The sequence below is a fragment of the Onychostruthus taczanowskii genome, unplaced genomic scaffold, assembly GCF_017590055.1.
Source record: "Onychostruthus taczanowskii isolate IOZ18803 unplaced genomic scaffold, ASM1759005v1 scaffold65, whole genome shotgun sequence".
Classification (NCBI taxonomy): Eukaryota; Metazoa; Chordata; class Aves; order Passeriformes; family Passeridae; genus Onychostruthus; species Onychostruthus taczanowskii.
In genome coordinates, this window is record NW_024504233.1 from 3,580,442 (window position 1) to 3,598,808 (window position 18,367).

Here is an 18,367-nt window from a genome sequence, read left to right on the forward strand (position 1 = left end):
CTCATTTTTATTTCCAGTGCTAGCCTACACTTAGCTAACTTGGTATTCTTAACCTGTGTATTTCTTGAAATAGCCCTAGAAACCTGAAATACAAAATTAACTTTGTGTGACTACACCAAATATAAGTAACCAGAAAGCTAAGGCAGAAAAACACTCTCTAGAATGGAGTGTGACAGTGGGTTAGGCAGGTACAATATGACCTCATCACAAAAGAATCTTTCAACTGGAACAATTGCTGCAGGCCAGTCAATCCCATTCCAGCACCAAGTGAAACCCCAACACCACATTCTCAGAGTCACACAGGAGGAAGAAGCAATTCAGAAGTGTAACAAAATTTGCATGACCTTCTTCAAGAAACACAAAACCATCCAAGCACAACAAACACAAGATTGCAAAATAAAACCACAGCAAGATATGAAAAGTGAAGTAACTGAACTTGTGCTAAAAACAAGATAAAAAAAGCAATGGGAACAGGAGAAAAATTGCATTAAAAAAGACAAATTATCATTCAAGTTCAATGTTCACCATCTTTTCAAACTGGTGAGACTTCTTCAATATTGCAGATTGTTTCCATCTCCTCTCCAGGAGGATGCCTGTGTTTTGCACTGCTGTTCCCAGTTTGTTTTTTAATTTAAATGGACACAACTAGATAATATTTACTTGGAATTACTGGAGGCAACTTTTAGAGTAACTGTGGTTGTTTGAGGAGAAGGAATCTAATTACATATTATGCACCTGACAGTTATCCTTGCACTTGTGATTTTTTTATAATTGCATAGGACCCTCCCCAAACAATTTTTTTCCCCCGGAAGAAGTTCTGGTTTTAAGCTTTCAGTTTGCTTCCTAAGAGGTAGAAATAATTTCTATGAAATAATATCTCTGGATTTTATTACTTGGAAAGCTACCTTTAGGCATAGTTACAGCTCTTATATTGTCTTTCCATAAGTTTGTGAAATAATAGCAGGTAAAATCCCCTAATATGAACTTGGTGACTGGACAGTTTTGGTTCTCTACTTTTTTTTTAGTTTTGAAAAAAGCATTGCAATCAACTTACCCTCTTTGCCTTTAAATCTTTCCTGATCATATCTGTTGTATGCAGCTGGAATAGGTTGCTTATTTCGTAAAGTGGGATCCTAAAACAGGCAAATAACACGTGTAAAACATACTAAAAGGTGTTTGATGGCTTTTGAATTTCATGAAGAGTAACTTAGAACTACTCAAGAGTATAAAACCAGTTCATTTTTCTAGGAGTTTCAATGCATTTGAAAACTTGTGATGTTTTCATTCAATATCCACTTAAAGTCTTACAAAAACAGTTTAGTACTGAATGCAAAGAGAATAACCTGAGGTAAAACTAAAATAACAAACAGTAACAAACTACATTATTAAAATCTCCACTGAGTTTTTGTTATACTTAAAGAATTACTGAGGAAAAAAAATTAACTGACAATTCATGATTAAGGCTTCAGCCACACAAAATCTCCCTTGTCAGCCTGATTAAGATAAAATTTTGCTAAATAAAATAAATAAAAACAAATTTTGAGGGGAGGAAAAAAGGCATTCTGGGAAAAAAGTTTTCAAAAAGCACCAGTCTAGAGGCACTCTCAATATCAATTCAATCCTTTTTGTGGATAGCTTAGTTACGTATTCACATTTATTCTGAGTAGGACATTTGAATAATGCCATGCACAATTTAAGAAATTCAACACAAAGCAAATATTTACATGTTGGAATTCATCTCGCTATTTAAATTTAGTTCTTTGTTAAATGCAGTAGCAGCAAAAACAAAACACAGTACAATTAAACAGCTTTTAGAGCAGACTACCACCATGTTTAAAGATATATTAGGTTTAATAGAACACAATAGTAAACACCACACTTCTAAACAAATCCTGTCTAATACCTGGATAGAAGTAAACAATACAGCTCTAAGTCTGTCCTGATTTATTACAGGCAAAGGAAAGCTGGTTCGAGCTGTTCCCACTCATGAGTCATGCTCCAGATTCTTAAACATTTGCTACCCTATCTGTCAGAAAAGCAGCAAAACATTTCATCTGAAATGGCAGCACTCTCATCGAATACACTTTTTGCTAATAGATGCAGCATGTGGCTAATGCTTGATAGATGCAGAAGCTGGCACTAGCAGATTAATCTCTAACAAGAGCATATTGAACTAATTAAACTGATATATTCAACTCTTTAAATACCATGCAACTTAAGTCAAAGAATAGCTGTGAAGTTATGCTTGAAAAATATGTGTTTTTTGGAAGTGAAGCCGAACAAATTGTGTGTGCAGTAGTGAGAAGACACTGTACTCCCACTTGTGGTGTCCCAGCCCCGGGGCTCAGCCACACACGGCTCTTACCGTTGGTGCTGTGTTTGGTGCAGGTCTTTGCTCAGGTGCTCGGCCTTCTTCTCTGGCTTTGACTGATTGAAGAATTGCAAAAATATTCTTGGCAAAGTTCTGAAAAAGATATCAGGTACCTGTGAACCTTACTGACCATCTGCATTTCACGTAACTGTCCAGATGGAACACACCACTTCCTTAGCTTACATTTCACTGAAAACCAAAACTGGGGCACCAATTTTCTAAAGAGCTGATTTCTGACCCCTTTTCTGAGACAGCATCCAAACATTAACAGGGTTTTACGGCATCACTGCTATCCCCTGTTCTTTAAGGCCCACACCTGCTAAATCTAACTGTCTTCATTACATCACAGGGTAAACCAAACTCCTCTCAAAGCACTTGTAACCTATAAAGTACAGAGTTAATTGTACACAAAGTCCCCTACTAATGTCAATTTTCAGTAATGGTTCATCAGTAAAAGAAACCTTTCTATCAATTAGGGAAAACAGCTTTTTTTTTTTTTTTTTTCTGGTTCAGAATAATATAAAGTATGCACAAAATGCCAACACTGTTCCAGAGTATTATATATTAACACTGAAGTGGTGTTAACATCACTGGCATCATGAAACAAATACATGAATTACAAAACAAAGATTTCTGGTGTGATTTTCACTTAGAAATCACTTAGAGAGTTGTACTGCACAGCTTCCCTAAGCCTGCTCACTTGACCTCAGTGAACATCTTGTCAATCCACTGCAAGCCACCAAGGGCAGGAACTGGAAAACCACCAGAAACCACTTATAAAGGCAAAACCATCCCCTGAGCAAACCCAGTTCTTTTGACAAAGTCTCAAAGAACTCACACAAAACTGTATTTAAAGTTCTTTTCAGTCAGAAAAACCCTAGGGAAAAAAAAAAGGAAAAAAACCCTTGCAAGAGCTGCAAGCCATGCACATACCAATTATAAAAAGATACTTAAAGTCTTAACTACAAGCTTTTACTGGAAATTCAGACTTCTCCCAAACTCTGGCCTGGGCATCATATCAATCAAAATTTTTGTTATTGCTGTGCTTTATCACACACTGTCTAGGAAACAAGGCTACTCCATCTTCTGAAACTCACAAGGAGGAGCTAATTAACAACAGGAGCAAGGTTTTATGGGTGACTGTCCATGAAGAAGCCAAATCTCCCAGTCACAAGGAAGTTACAACCAACATTCACATCCGGATTTTGCTTATAAAACCTACAGTTAATATAGTCTTAAAGGGAGTTGCAACTTCAGATGATTAACTTTTCCAAGGCATTTAAATACATGGGATTTTAATAGCCTTAAATTGCACATCCTGGACCAAACTCAGGTAAAAAATCCCACAAGGTTGTTTCTCCCATGTGCTGAAAACAAGCCACTAATAAGCACAGAATCAGAAATGTTCTTGCTGATATCTTTTTTCCACAGCATGAAAATGCAAGTCCCCCAGGGCCACAACTAATGACTGTTTGGAAGGGAATAAAACCAGCAGTGTTTTAACAAGCACTCAAACTAACATCATCTTCTTGCTGGTCACTGGCTTGGTCAGGGATATGGGATTATATTACTGTGACAGAAAAATGATTGAGCAGCAAGTGCACTGCACGTACCTGCTGATTTGTAATGCCCTGCAGAGTTGAAGACTGCTAAGTTTTCATTGTTCATCCCTTCAGAGATCAGAATATGAATATCCATTAGCTTCTGCCCTAGATTTAGTTAAACTTAGTTAAACCAAGTGCAACATTTTTACTACCAAAAACTTCTGGTCTGAGGGACAGCAGAAGAGGGAAAAAAAACCCCAAAACATCAAAATATTTGTTTCTCTGCACAGACGCTCTATCCCTTGCCAAAACAGTGACTAACACACATCAAATCAAGTTACTCTCACTAGTGGTGATTTAATGCCAGGATGTTTGTGGAGAAATCCCAGGGCCAGTCACATCAGACTTCTCTGATGAGGAAGGCTTCATGAAGTCTAACTAACTAAATTTCTTTTGTAATAAAAATACTTCCATCACAATATATCACAGGTTATTCTAAAAAATTGCAGCCTTTAATTTCTGCAGCCCACCATAACCCTAACTGTGATTAACAAAGACTTCTAGTCACTACAGCAGCTTCATCATGCTAGCAAAAATAAAGAAATATTTTTCTAATAATAATCATCAAGGATAAGCATTGGTTTCAGCTTAATTGAAAACAATTCTAGAGGAAAAAATAATTGAAGACAAGTACACTTCATCTCAATCATCTGACAAAGAAAAACCCTTAAATCTAACATGTGAAACCAGAAATATATACCCTGTTACACAATATGGCTTACAGTGCTTCAAAACTTTCCTATAGCTAAGTTGCAACCAATTTTTAATCAGATTTACACTCTGGTGTTTCACTACAGAGAAAGAAAAGCCTAAGAAAAACCATATAAACTCAAAAAAACTCGTATTTGAAGTGACAGTAAGGATTTTTTTGACATGCATCCCAGGAAAATCAAGAGCTTTGACTTGTCCAGGCTTAGAGTAGGGCTGGAGAAGGAAGAATTGAGCCCCAACTACATTTCTTTACACATTTGCTTGATATGCTGAGACACTGCTAAATCCTTTACAGCCATTGGCAGACTGAAAGGCATGATGCTGTGCCAAAAAGGCAACATTCCTATCACACATTTGCAGTAATTCCTATATATGGCATGACAAGAAAAACAGCATTGAGATGGCCTCATAAGAGTACAGCAGAAATTAAAACACTGCTCATAAGGAACATGAAGTGATAAACTGTATATTTAAAAGAAAATATTTTGCACATCTAAAATTAAAGCACATATTTAAATCTCAAATTCAAATCAAAAAAGTAAAAAATCATTTAAGACATCACTCATATGCCTTCAGAATATTTATCTTCAATTTGCAAAGTGTTCACCAAGTTTGAAGTTGATCTTCTCTCCTTCCTACTCTTGTAATTCCCAACTGCAGGAACTCATGGTGCCCCTCAAACTGCTCTCTGCACGCTTTGAGCTAGGCAAGCTGTGCTGGGGCACACAACAAGCACACTGCCACACAGGAGGTGTAGATTAACCACCTGAATAAACCAGGTGTTTGTGATCCTGCTTTCAGGACAATGGCAGTTTAAGAAATTCACATTACACTACTGGAATTTATATTGCTAACAAGTAAGAGCACATGATCACTGTCAAGCTTCAGATTAGGGAGCCTATGAGAAAAGGTTGATAAAAATTGAACTTGTTACTAACTGTTGGGGAAAAAAATAAAAATCAGATGCTCCTTTCACAAAAAGTTCATCTGGGCATTTCTTTGTGTTCCACTCAAGAAATTAACTGTGTATTACTAAAGCTGAACTGAAAACATAGCTGTGAGTATATCTGCTCTCTGTACAGCTGTGGACTATGCTCCTGTACAGCTCCCTCTATATTTGTGGACTATGTGTTCAGGAAAATGTGCAATTTTCACTTGTTCTAGCTTATCTTCACATTTTTTATAGCAAGAATATTATATGAAAAACAACTGAAACATTTAATTTGAAATTTTAATTCAGATGTGTGAAACAGCAGCAACACTGTAACAGCCTGAAAATACAGTACAGCATAAAATCTCAAAAACCCCAATCCCCTTGATACATAATCCTAGTTTATTTCCCCCATCAATGCAGGATATGGAAATACATGATTTTTTAATAGTTATGTTAGAGTAGTATTTAAGGAATTACTTTATAGCTGACCTAAATATTCTTTCAGGAAACCATAATGCTTTATTCTATAATTTTTTTTTTTGTCAAATTCAAGGCACGTAAGGACAAAACAAGATTTATTATTGCCCAATGTAAATACAGTTTTTAAAATCTGGCCCAGATTTTAAAATGCTTTAAATGCTACATTCAGAACGTTTGCAGTAGCACCTGGCAGCAATAAAAGAGCCTGCCTAGTTTTACTAAGGAAGCCAGTCGTGCATAAACTGGAGTTTGGGCACTCGCGGCGTGCGGTGACACTGGTGCCAGCCGCTCCAAAGCCAGCCTCCTGCTCCACCTGCAGGACTGGAGAGGACACCAGCTGCTCTCAGCCTGGCACACCTTGACTTTTTCAATTTGCTGTTCAGGTCTCACTGCTGGGAACGGCACAGACGTGGGACAATTCTGCCACCTAGAGCCCGCACATAAAGATGCTTTTACGATCGATTTCTCTTAAAATAAGCAAAATTTTACTCTCAGACCTCTTAGTTGTCCAAAGTGATTTAAATACTATTAGTCTTGCTTAAAAATTGTTTTTCCAGCTAAATTAAATTATTGAAATTTGCATTGCAACTGCAGTGCTAACCTACTCGCAGGTGACTTGACTAGTAAGAATGGTGAAGATTCATCAGAACAAAAATACAAGAACTGAAAGTAACTGAAAACATGATTTCTCACATTTACTTCACATACAGTAGTTACTAGTAGTTTGAAAAGGATCAAACCTATAAAGAAAATACATTAATTTTAAAAATAAAATATGCAAGTACTAACTGCAGTAGTAATATTTGGCAGGTGGCAACACAAAACTAAAAATCATGACCAACACAAAAAATCGGCTAAATACGCAAAAAAAACCAGTTCTGCTCTTTAATGCTTGTGTACAAGAATACAGAAGACCACAAAATAACAAGATTCTGGAATAATTCAGATGCTGTATTAGATAAATTTGCAGTTGTGGGTTACACCCAAGGTAAATGCCACAGAGCAGGAAAATGCCAATCCCTCTGGCTAGGTCAGCTATAAACTCCAATCATCCTACTCAGTTCTGGTCTTCTCTCACCGTGCACACAAAACCACCCAGAAGCTGGGGGTGGCACAGTGGGGAAATACAAATCAAAAATTATGAAATTTAATACATAAAACTCACAGTCAAGAGCTATGAAAGTCTATTCCCTTCTGTATTAACATCTTGTGCCATGGATAACAATACATGGAGCATCAAGTAACCTCCCAAAGAAAAGTAAAGATAACTAGTACATTGCAACAGGGCTGCAATAATTAAAGATATAAAAGCTGAAAATCTATGAAGGCTTAAAAACCAAATCTGTTTATTTAATCAAATTACTTGTTATACAGTATAAGATTTCTATGCTTTCAACACAAAACTTAAGAAAATGTGCTGGATAGCCCAGTTTAAGTCTTTCACATAAGAACAGAGGATATATAAGGATCAAGGCAGGAAAATATTTTATGTTCTTCAGGCTTAGTTTATACCTTATTAGAAAGGAAAAAGAACTATTTTGTATAAAAAAGCTGTCATTTAGAATATTTTCTTAATTTTTTGTATATATTAAGCAGGAAAAATACAACTACCCAGAATGAAAGAGAATCAAATTCACCAGTCTGCAGCAGTGAAGCAAGAGCAAGAAAAAAAAAAAACAGACTATTGCTTCAACATCTCAACCTTGACCTTGTAAGTAATATACAGTTAAAGGAACAAGGCTACACTTACAAAAAGATACAATTTCATGATGTAAAGGTTATAAAACTACAGAGACTCAGGTCCACCTAACTGATCCCATATCAAGTCTTAATAGTTTTTCCATTATAAACAGTTACCTGCAGAAAGAGCCCACATCCCATCATTCTTAGATTTGGTACACACCTAACTGCATCAGAAATGTGTATACCTGAAATGCCAATTTCTCCTGTCCAAGTTACTTGGTTCTACTTCAGAGCTTTTCCCTGGACTGTCTCCAGGCAGGCAGAAATGTTAAGATGCCATACAGGTCACTCACTGCCATATAACGCCCGGCAAAGTCTTCAAAAGACTTACACAAGGCTCAGGGAGGAGAAAATATTTACAAATATGCTAAAAGCTGACAAATGCACCAAAGCAGCAGCTGGGCCAGCTGCTGACAGATGTGTGTCTGCCTGGACATCACTTACACCAGGAGTGTGCAGCTACTGCTCAGCTTCTCAGCTGAAGAGATTTAGAAAGGTTATGTCCTATAACCTTTAAAACTTCCTGTATCTTTGACAGGCTGGATTATGTTATTTCCTTGTACAGAGGGTTAGAGTTCACTTGAGAAAACATAATTCTAATATACTTGCAACTGTGAGAAAAGATAACTGAAGAGTGCTGGCCAAAATTTCAAGTTTTAGCAATAAACTGTAGCATTTTCTCATGAACTGGGTGTGGCTGAGGTGGAGTTAATTCTGTCCCAGCTGCCCTGGTAGTGCTGCACTGTGCCTTGGTGGGCAGAGAGGTGCTGATAACAGCCAGTGTTTTGGCTGCTGCTGATAACAGCCAGTGTTTTGGCTGCTGCTGAGCAGGGCTGGCCCAGCCCCAAGGCTGCCTCCTCAGCAGTCCATGGGGCTGGGCAGGATCTTGAGAGGACAGCCAGCCAGGACAGCTGACTCCAGGGATATTCCCCATCACACAACATCTGCTCAGCAGTAAAAGCTAAGAGAAAGAAGGAGGAGGGCACTTCTTGTTACAATATTTGTCTTCAGGAGCAACTGCTCAATGTACCCAAGTCCTGCTCCTCAGGAAGAGCCTAGAGACTTCCTGCTGATGGGAAGCAGAGAATACATCTTCTATCCTCCTTTGCTTCCCCACGCATCCTTTGTTTTTAATAAACTGCCTTTATCTTGACCAACACACTTTTTTGCATCTTATTTTCTCCCAGCTACCCTGCTGAGCAGGGAAGTAGCTTGGTGGGCACCTGTCATCCACCACACTCCAAGGTCAACCCACCACACTCCGCAAAGAAAAGGATTAATTTTTTATTTTTTTAAAGAACATCCAAAATGCTCAGAGCTGCTCATATCAGAACACTGGTTCATTTCAAAAAGTTACAAAATTACAAGGCCAGTATTAGTGCATTTCCAAGATTCCAGCTTTAAGATTTCTCTACACACAAGTAGAGCATGTTCAACACAGCCCACCCAGTTACCTTGCTGCTTATCTAAGAAATAGTTCTGAGCAATCTGGGAAGATTAAAAATAAATACAGAAATATAAATCAAGTACACCAGCAGTCACAGACAAAAACACACTCTCCAAATACACCTGTGAATGCTACTTGAATTTGTTCCCATGGGAAAAATTCAAGTGCCAAACACATTTACAGTACAGATGAAATAAGGAGGTTTTTCCTTCAGAAAAGATTGCTCTTGCCTGCTACAAAAGATCATAAAAACAAAAGGATTTTTAGGATAGAAAGCTAGAGGAAGGATGTGAAAGGAAAGAATCAATTTCAGTACAAAACCAGTTTTTTTTCCTAGGTGTTCAATGGTTTGTTTTACAAAACAGCCTCCCATTTATCTAAAAACATGCACACAACTGAAACCTGTGCAGAGCACTGATGCAAAACTTAACATTTCAAACACTTAGGATAGTAAATAGCCTATGTATGGATTCAAAACTCTTCCCGAAATTAAATTCCTTAAACAATATATACTGTCAAAGAGTTCTAAAATTAAGTTACTATGAGAAGGAAAAAAAAAATCTTTATACTAAACAGATGTAATTTGGCTCTGAAAAGTGATCACATAAAAATGCCACATTATTCATAAAAATCTAGAAGACTGCAATACAGACTTGGGGAAAGGCAACAATTTTTAAAACAGAGAGCAGGATGACTCATCTACTACATCAAACACTGGCTTTCCAAAAGAGGTAGAACTGCATAATAATCCTACAGAAAACTATAGAATAAGAACTCAACAAAAAGTTTTAAGTAAACATAACAATAAGCAAGCAGATAAATGCAAATGTAGAAATCTTAAAAGCAAAAGAGAACAGGTGAACTGAAACCAGTAAGACATCCAGGGATCAATGCAACATCTGATGTAGCAGAGAGGCCATACAGACAAGAGACCTTTGTGATGCATTGCAGAAATCCTAAGGATCAAATGAACTGGGAATGACACAGCTGCTGAAGCACCTTCTACAACAGGAACATCAATGCACTCAAATTACACATTCTCATAAACCAAAAAACAAACTCACAGCCAGGCAAATATCTATCACTGTAATTTCAGCAAGGGGAGATTTGTGACAATGAAGATTCTGGCAATAAAAGCAGCAGGTAAAAGGACAGAATACAAGTATCATAAGAACTTCTTTCAAAATTAAAAAAGAACACTACATCACCAGAGAATTAAACATCCTGGAACAGTTCTATAAAGCAAACTTCAGAACTGGGAAGTGTGTCCAAAAGGAGAAACAGTAAATGCTTCAGAAATACACTTAATATTTTTGACATCTATGAAGAATTTGGAGGAGCATATTGCTGGAGAAATCAATATTTTCTTCAAACATATTCAATCCAGACGAAACCTGTCAGTAAGCTGAAAAGGTCAAGAATTGTTTTTTGTACTGTGGCCTACTGTGGCCTTTTACTTTTGTGTACTTTTTGCACCTTAAGCTGTTTGCTCATCTTAGTTTATTACAGAGAACACTGGGAAAACTTACACACACAGGAGTGTTTCTCTGTGGAAAAGAACCTCAGAAACAGCCTTGGACTGAGGCAATTTTTGCAAAGAAACAACAAAATTTACATTTAGGAGTGCTCACTGTTTGTTACCATTCACCCAGGAGTTCCAAAGGAATTCAGATATTAAAAAGGCATGCATTGCTGAAGTCAATTTTGTTTTAAATACTCTAGGAGAGGATTCAAGAGAATCTGCAGATAAACCCATACCAAGCAGATAGTGAAAATTTACAATAAAAAGAATTATCAGGCACATCAGCAACTCAAATATCATACAGAAGAGTCAGAACAGCATTGGCAGAGCAGTATCATGCTGCTCTGATCAAAATTCTTAAAAGGAAGAGGGAAGAAGGGAAGAAATTATTTGTCTGAGACAACATATCTGAGTTTCTTCACAACTTTCAAGAAGGTTTTTACAAAAGTTCTTGAAACAGAAAAAAAAAGGAAAAATACCCAAAAAACCAAACACCAAACATATACCAAAAAACCCTCCCAACCAAAGTACAAATGAAAAACCTGAGCTGTTCTGGGATAAACCACAGCCCTCAGTAACAAGTGATGTTTCTCTATCTACTTACTTTCACTGCTACTTGTTGGAAAATATAAACATTAACACCCGGTGATTGCTGTCCAAGCTATCAAGAATGTTCCTGCAACCCTGCACAAACCGAAATAGAAGATTTGCTGTTATGCCCATACACTCATCAGGCTGCTCACAGTAACTGCATGCTAGACTCCAAGAACAAACTTCACCTCTTGTTTCTTGGCTTTCTCCCTGGGTCATGATTTGCTTAAAGTCACTACCTCATCTCACTGTTACTACAGGGATGCCACAACAAAAACATTCATCTCTTCCCTACTATCTTTGCAATTTCACTTGGAAGAAAAGTAGAGATAGGAATGCCATGAACGATTCACAAAAGGAAGAAGAGCTACACAGATTCCTTTGGTACAAATCTTCCCAATGACTAAAACATCAACGCTTTTACCAATTTGTCGGCTGCTCAGCAGTGAGGGCTGCTACAAATCTGAGATTCAGAGAAGCAACACTCACTCTGTAGGTGGCACACAGGAATGTGCCACATACCCAGTAATTACCCCATAATTCATGAATTAAATTATTCAACGCTGGGACAATACTGGAAAGTTGAGAGCTATGTAAAATACTGTTAAAAAATAAGATAAATGAAGACAGAGTTCATTTATTTCTACACATTATTTTCCTATGGCAATACTTAAAATAAGTAGTGAAGGCAAAGGATGAGTTTGACAATAACATCAGGAAAACAGACCCTTGAAATCTTTTAGAAATGGACTTAGTGCTTCCTTGAGAAATTTAGTGCCAATTAGCTCTGCAATAAAGAAAGCCTCACTGTCCAAAGAGAGCAAGCTGTCAGCTGTGCTTGCAACCATGCTCAGAATAGCACATAACCAAGTGCAGCCCAAAGTAGCATCAAGGGACAAAAACCTCTTCATGGTAACACTCTCTCGTTTTGTTCATTCCAGCATTTTGCCTCCTTATTTCTTTGGTGCTTTCCACAATGTAGAGAGCTTTGGGCTTTTAATGTACCTGCATTGTTCTGTCAATTACTCCCCGCTTTGGTCTGTTTCCAACCCATTCCTGGAGCCCTCCCCACAGCAGGGCCCAAGCCAGCTTTGGTTAAGAAGCATTAGGTGATTACTTAGTATCTTTTAAGTGGCTGAAGCAAGTAGTTGGAGATACAATTTAGATTTACTGTAACATGATCAGGACAAACTCTTCTGTCACTGGGCCAACAGCCCTGCAAGCCCACCTTTACATGGAACACTGAGCATAATCCCCCTGTCATCTCTGATTCACAGATTAGATACAGAAAATAAAAATGCAGTTTGTCATAGAGATCATAAAACCCAGCTTCATATCCAGAGCATTACCTTGCCTGTGCTTTGTAAGATTGTAGTTCTTGTCCTCCATACTCTCTCCCTGCTGACAATATCTCTAGTTACATCCACTTCAGCATCAACAAAACTTCTCTGTTTAAGAGCAGTTATGTCATCATCCAGATCAGTTTTGATAGTGGATCTTTTCTTTGCCATGATTTTGGCTTTGATAGCAGCAATTTTTTCCACTGACATAGCTTCAGACAAGGACCTAAATGAGCAAAAGTAACAGCAGAGACTGAATTATTGCACAATCAATTCTTCTGAAAGAATTTGTGAAGAATAACTTCATCCTGCCAAAGTTTAAGGCTGTGCTATAAACCACAAAACCTTATATATACACTGAAATATTATATAGGCTTGGCATTGCTGTTTTGGGCATGTGAATCCAATTTGTGACAAAAGACTCACAGTACTAACACAAGGACCATCCAAAAATCCCAACTACACCAAACAAAAATAAAGAACTCAAATGTAAAGCATCAGGACTAACACCTTCATTTATAACAACATCTGAATTTCAGTTCCCTGGTTTTTTTAGTGGATTATAATTTTGCCAACCAACCCCTGGCTGCTCTGAGGCTTTCAGAGCATTACTCTAAACCTTGGCAGAGGTGCAGTTATGTGGATGTGGTCCCTTGGAAGATGTGGTATCTTCTCAGACCGTGCAGGTTAGCAAACAACAGATGGTGGTAACCTTGTCCACATTAATCTGGGTTTGAGAGAACTCACTCGAGTCCAAGAGTACAATATTTATGTGTGTTTGTTTTTAATTGTAAACAGCATTGGGCTGTCAGTGAGCCCTACTGTTTCGCAGGTGAGCTGAAAAAAAAAAAGATCAAGATTGAATTGCACAACACTAACTGTCCATACCAAATTTGCTATTACATGGGGTTGTTTTTTCTTTGAGAATTCATGAAAAAATTAATGCAAGTACTGGCTGTGAAGCATTCTCCTTTGTAATTATGTTATGGGAAAGGGAATTTCATTGTGTTGCTACTTGGTGCACAGCAGGGTCAAGCATGGAGTTGAAACTCACCGCCTGCAAATATCTGTATTTTTTAAAGGGGTTGTTTACATTCAGCATTAAAAGAACTGGTAATTAGAGAATATAAACTAATTCAAACAACACACAGTAATCCTCACAGCAGCACTACTAAAGTTGTAATGCTACACTCAAGGTAGCATCCAAATTATTAGTTTATACAAAATCACATGTACTTTGTGATTTTGTTTTTTATTCTTATGCTTTCTAACCATGCCATCATCAGATTTTTTCCCTATAGTTTCCTTTTAAGTATACATATAAGAGATAGGAAGAAACCATCCAAAATACATGTTTTTCATGTGGTTAGCTGTAATTATGGATTTCATAAATGCCTCAAATCTGCACTGTCATAAGTGCTCCAAGGTCTGACTCCTCAAACATTACTGAGAGTATCAAAGAGAGGAAAATTTCCACTGAGAGCTGCTGGACAGAAGCATAACTGGCAGCACAAGAATTGTTCTCCATCCTGTAATCAAGCATGAGGCATAAGGAGCAGTAATCCCACCTGATCTGCTCCGTTTGCACGATGCCCTCTTTGTGTCCTTCCAGCCGAGCTGCCAAGCGCTCCTTGTCGAGGCGCACACACTCCTCATCCTGGAAGGAACAGCCAGGTTTGAGTTCTTGTGCATTCTCTTTTCAAATATAAGTACAGCTGGAATTAAAGCTAGTCAGAAGTATTTTCTTCATGTTTGCAAAGACAATCTTTATTTCCAATGCTTTTTGATCTGGGCACTATCATTACATGCAGAGCTATTGGAAGTTTCCCTGAAAACCACAATTCTCCAAGTCTAACTTCTAACCCCTTCCAGTTCCCACTCCCATAACCAAGCTCTCTGTACACCAAAGGAGAGGTAACCCAATGGAATTCCTACAAACAGATAAACACCGTAATTTACCTCCACCACCCATTTGTACTGATGACAGTCACTGTCATTACCTCTATTCTTGGTTTCTTTGCTTCTGCTAATATTTCATCTGCTGCTCTTTTAACTACAAGAAAAAGAGAACATTCAAAATGCAAGATTGTAGTAGATTTTTATAAAATAAACCTCAAAATTCTTTTTCAGTTAAACTGTACCTTGAGTGGATCGCTGAAGACCAATTTCAAGTGGAGCACTTCTGTCTATGCTTGATGAGGTTGCTGCATTCAAACAGAACATTCAGTTTAAAAAGAAAATATTTACAAAAATATTTGGGTATAAAAGAAAGAAGGACAACAGGTGAACTGCAACAATGGAAACTCTACATATTAGGTAGCAAAGGTGGTCAGACACTGGGACCAGTGGAACTAGTCAGAACCTGACTGAATGTAGAGTTAAATCATGTTGCTCAGGGTCATTTGGGCCTTCTCTGAAAAGTGGATTGGATCAGGTGACCTCTTCTGCTCCATTCCAACATAAATTAATCAATGATTCTATAATCTCTATATACCACTCATAAAAGAAAACAGAGTCACAATGAGAATTAGAATCTAGAATCAAGATCTACTGGTTTGTCTAGGTTGTTTTTTGGTTTTTTTTAAGACAACCTGCTGATGCCCTTAAAAACAAAAGTACACACACACACATATATATATAGTGATTTTACTCATCATAATCTCATACTCCATGATACCTAAAATTTAAAGGTCACCTACGAAAGAGAGCATCTTACAAAGGTGACAGTTCTTTTTTTCTCAGAGAAACCTCTTTTCTCTGACTAATGTTAACAAGAAATTTAAGATGATGAAATGCCAGGCAAACGTGCAGGACTGACAAAGCAGTGATTCCATATATTTTATTAAACTGAAGATTTCATCCCTCACATTTCTTGCATTCAAAATCCATGTACTACTGAAAGCTTCCCATACTCTGGAGAAGGAAAAAACATACAGGCTAAACATTCTAACACATAATTATTAACCAGAGTAGGTTAATAGTAATAATAACGTTCACCTCTAAACATGCATGTAGGAATGCATCTCCTATCCAAGCAAAACAATTAAGAACACAATTAAAAATGCAAGAAATAATACCTTTGTTTGAGAAGCTTCAGCACATTCAGTTAAGATGCAAACTGCCTGTTACCCAGCCTCCCCCTCCTAGCCCTCACTTGTGCCATGAACATGAAGCAGTAAAGAGCACTGTGTGTCCAAGTCAAAAGAACACATCACTCACATGTTTCCCCATTTAGGTATGCAAGCAAGTCTTTCCTATCAGGTCTTCTTACCACAGGAATGTTTTCAGTCTGAAAAGACAGCAGACGTGACATTAAACTGTTCTTCCCTCACAGAGACTCACTGAAGATTTCTCACTTTCACAGAAAACTACTCATTCACACAAAGACATGACCATGTGTCCTGCCACTCAAACAAGCTTAACTATCAAGCTTAAAGTGCAACCACATCCTAGAGGATGCTCAGCTACACAAAATTAAACATACAGCTTGCTACAAAACTGAAAGAGAGGGCAGCCTTTTCCCTCCTTCCACAAACTTGCAAATAAGATCAAGAACTAGCTTTTACCTCACACACAAACACTTCCCTGCCAGGAGTCTGTGTTGATACATAGAAATCATGTATCTCAATTGTGATGTTTCAACACAGCACTGCTGTCTCAGGTAACAATGAAGCACAAGGAAAGATGAAGAGTGGCCCCACAGAAAACAGTCAAACAGAATAAAAAGGACTTTTAAAAAATTCCTTTTTATCTTTATTTGTAAGGCTCAATCAGTAATTTTTTTAATAGGATTGCTCACTTCCAAGTCCACTCCAAAGCTGTTCTGCTTTTCTCCATTCTGTAGATCCCTGCCATCTAAGGCGCTAAAGGATCATCCAGACTGGGATCACTCCACACACCAGATGGACAAAAGTACTCTCAAAAGAGTTTAGTGCTGGAAACAACTATGTCCATAGATTATCATGATAAATGCTGACATTACTGCTAATAATTGGTTAACAAACTCTTGCTGTAAACATAATTTGGTGGTTTGAAGGAATGATCTGTTAGGAAGTGAATTGTCAAGAAAAATACTCCACCCTGACAGGACTTGTCATGTGATCCTTCTGCAGAGGTGACTGTTTTCAAACACTCACACACACTCTGCTGCATACCATTCTTACTTTCCCCAGCCAAATTCGTACACACAAGTGCATTTATCATTCCCTGAAAATAACACATATAAAATATAAATAATAACACATATTCATCATCACAAAACAAAAATCACATTCTTTATGGTGTACTTACTGCAGCACGACGGACATACACAGGATGGGAAAGGTGCACATTATTGAGCAGGAACAAGATAGAATCCAAAGTGTAGTATTCCCTGGGCTGGCCCTCTTTCCCTGTCCTGTAACACAAGAAAAGTTGGTAGCATTTAATTTCTCAAGCACACCCTCTTTTAGAAAAGGTCTCTTTTCTTTCCAGACGACAGTTTAAAAAGCAAGCAGTTAATATTATTATCAGGCTACTGCCAAACTAGTGAGCTCTCAACTGTGTTAAAAAGTACAGGTGAGGGAGATGAGTTCTTGCAGCCTCTTTACTGCATGAATTATTAAAAAAACCTTCCCAAAATAAGGGTTGGATGTGTTGCAAAACAAACAAGCTAGACTTGGGAAATCGTAAGTACACATTCCCTCTCGTTCACACTATTTATTCTGATTATCAAAGGAACTGTCTATCACATGTGAGACAGCCAGACAAACAGAACTGAGCTGCAAATGAAATAAAGCATTACATCATCTTCAGGTACAACAGGCCACAATGCTCAGCACTGGAGAAAGCATAGTGTGAACTTGGGACATACAAATTCCACAAAGTCTAGGGAGCAAAGGCTCAAAACGGTGCCAAAAGATTAAAATAAGGAGTGACTACAAACTAATTGCACAAAAAAACCCCCAGCAAAATGCTGAAGGATACAAAATCACAGTGAGCTCCCATACTGAAGTCAGACCACATCAGAGCAACACAACAGCATCATCAAGTTCTATCTCAGCTTTCAAACAGCTTGTTTCAAAGATACAGCTCTTAATTCTAAAAGGGAACTTGTTCTGTGCAAGTATTAAAAAAAAAAACAAAAAAACCACAAAACCAAACAAGACCAAATAAATCCCTGGCTCAGCCTGGCTCCATGTACACTGAACAGAATTCCCCCCTCTCACCCATTATGCTGCTACTACAAGACTCTGTAGGGGAAGCAGTGCCTGTCTGTGTTTCAAAAACCCCTATTCCCTAAACACTGCCCTGAGAAACAGCCCTGGCAGTCAGGAAAGCAGCAAGGGCAGCAGTTCCACTGCCCACCCCCACTTTGGGACATGTCAAACCCCAGCTCCAGGCAGGACAGGGCACCTCCACATTGCTCAGTCCCTGTCCAGTGGCTCACCTTAAAGCCTGAGGAAGAGAAGCCACCACAAAAACAGCTCAAAGCTATACATTTAAGACTGGTAGAGAATTTTCAATAAACAAGCGATTTCAGGAAGAAACCCTTTCATTAAGAGTTTTCCCTCTAAGTACAGTGGCTTTACTCATGGCTCATCATCAGCACCAAAGCACACACCACAGAAGTGCCAACCTCACTG

At 38.0% G+C, this 18,367-nt stretch overlaps 1 protein-coding gene across 2 annotated transcripts in view; it reads right to left on the reverse strand.

The window, feature by feature from the left end:
• The window catches only part of CDC73 (cell division cycle 73), a 102,443-nt gene that overhangs the window by 79,788 nt on the left and 4,288 nt on the right, over positions 1 to 18,367 (reverse strand). For both annotated transcript variants that reach the window (XM_041420643.1, XM_041420644.1), the window contains exons 2-9: positions 17,034 to 17,139; positions 15,963 to 16,032; positions 14,885 to 14,947; positions 14,744 to 14,796; positions 14,312 to 14,400; positions 12,753 to 12,969; positions 2,366 to 2,464; positions 1,055 to 1,133 (exon numbers count right to left, since the gene is read on the reverse strand). In XM_041420643.1, coding sequence (XP_041276577.1) covers positions 1,055 to 1,133; positions 2,366 to 2,464; positions 12,753 to 12,969; positions 14,312 to 14,400; positions 14,744 to 14,796; positions 14,885 to 14,947; positions 15,963 to 16,032; positions 17,034 to 17,139 — 776 coding nt within the window. The remainder of the gene's footprint in view (positions 1 to 1,054; positions 1,134 to 2,365; positions 2,465 to 12,752; positions 12,970 to 14,311; positions 14,401 to 14,743; positions 14,797 to 14,884; positions 14,948 to 15,962; positions 16,033 to 17,033; positions 17,140 to 18,367) is intronic.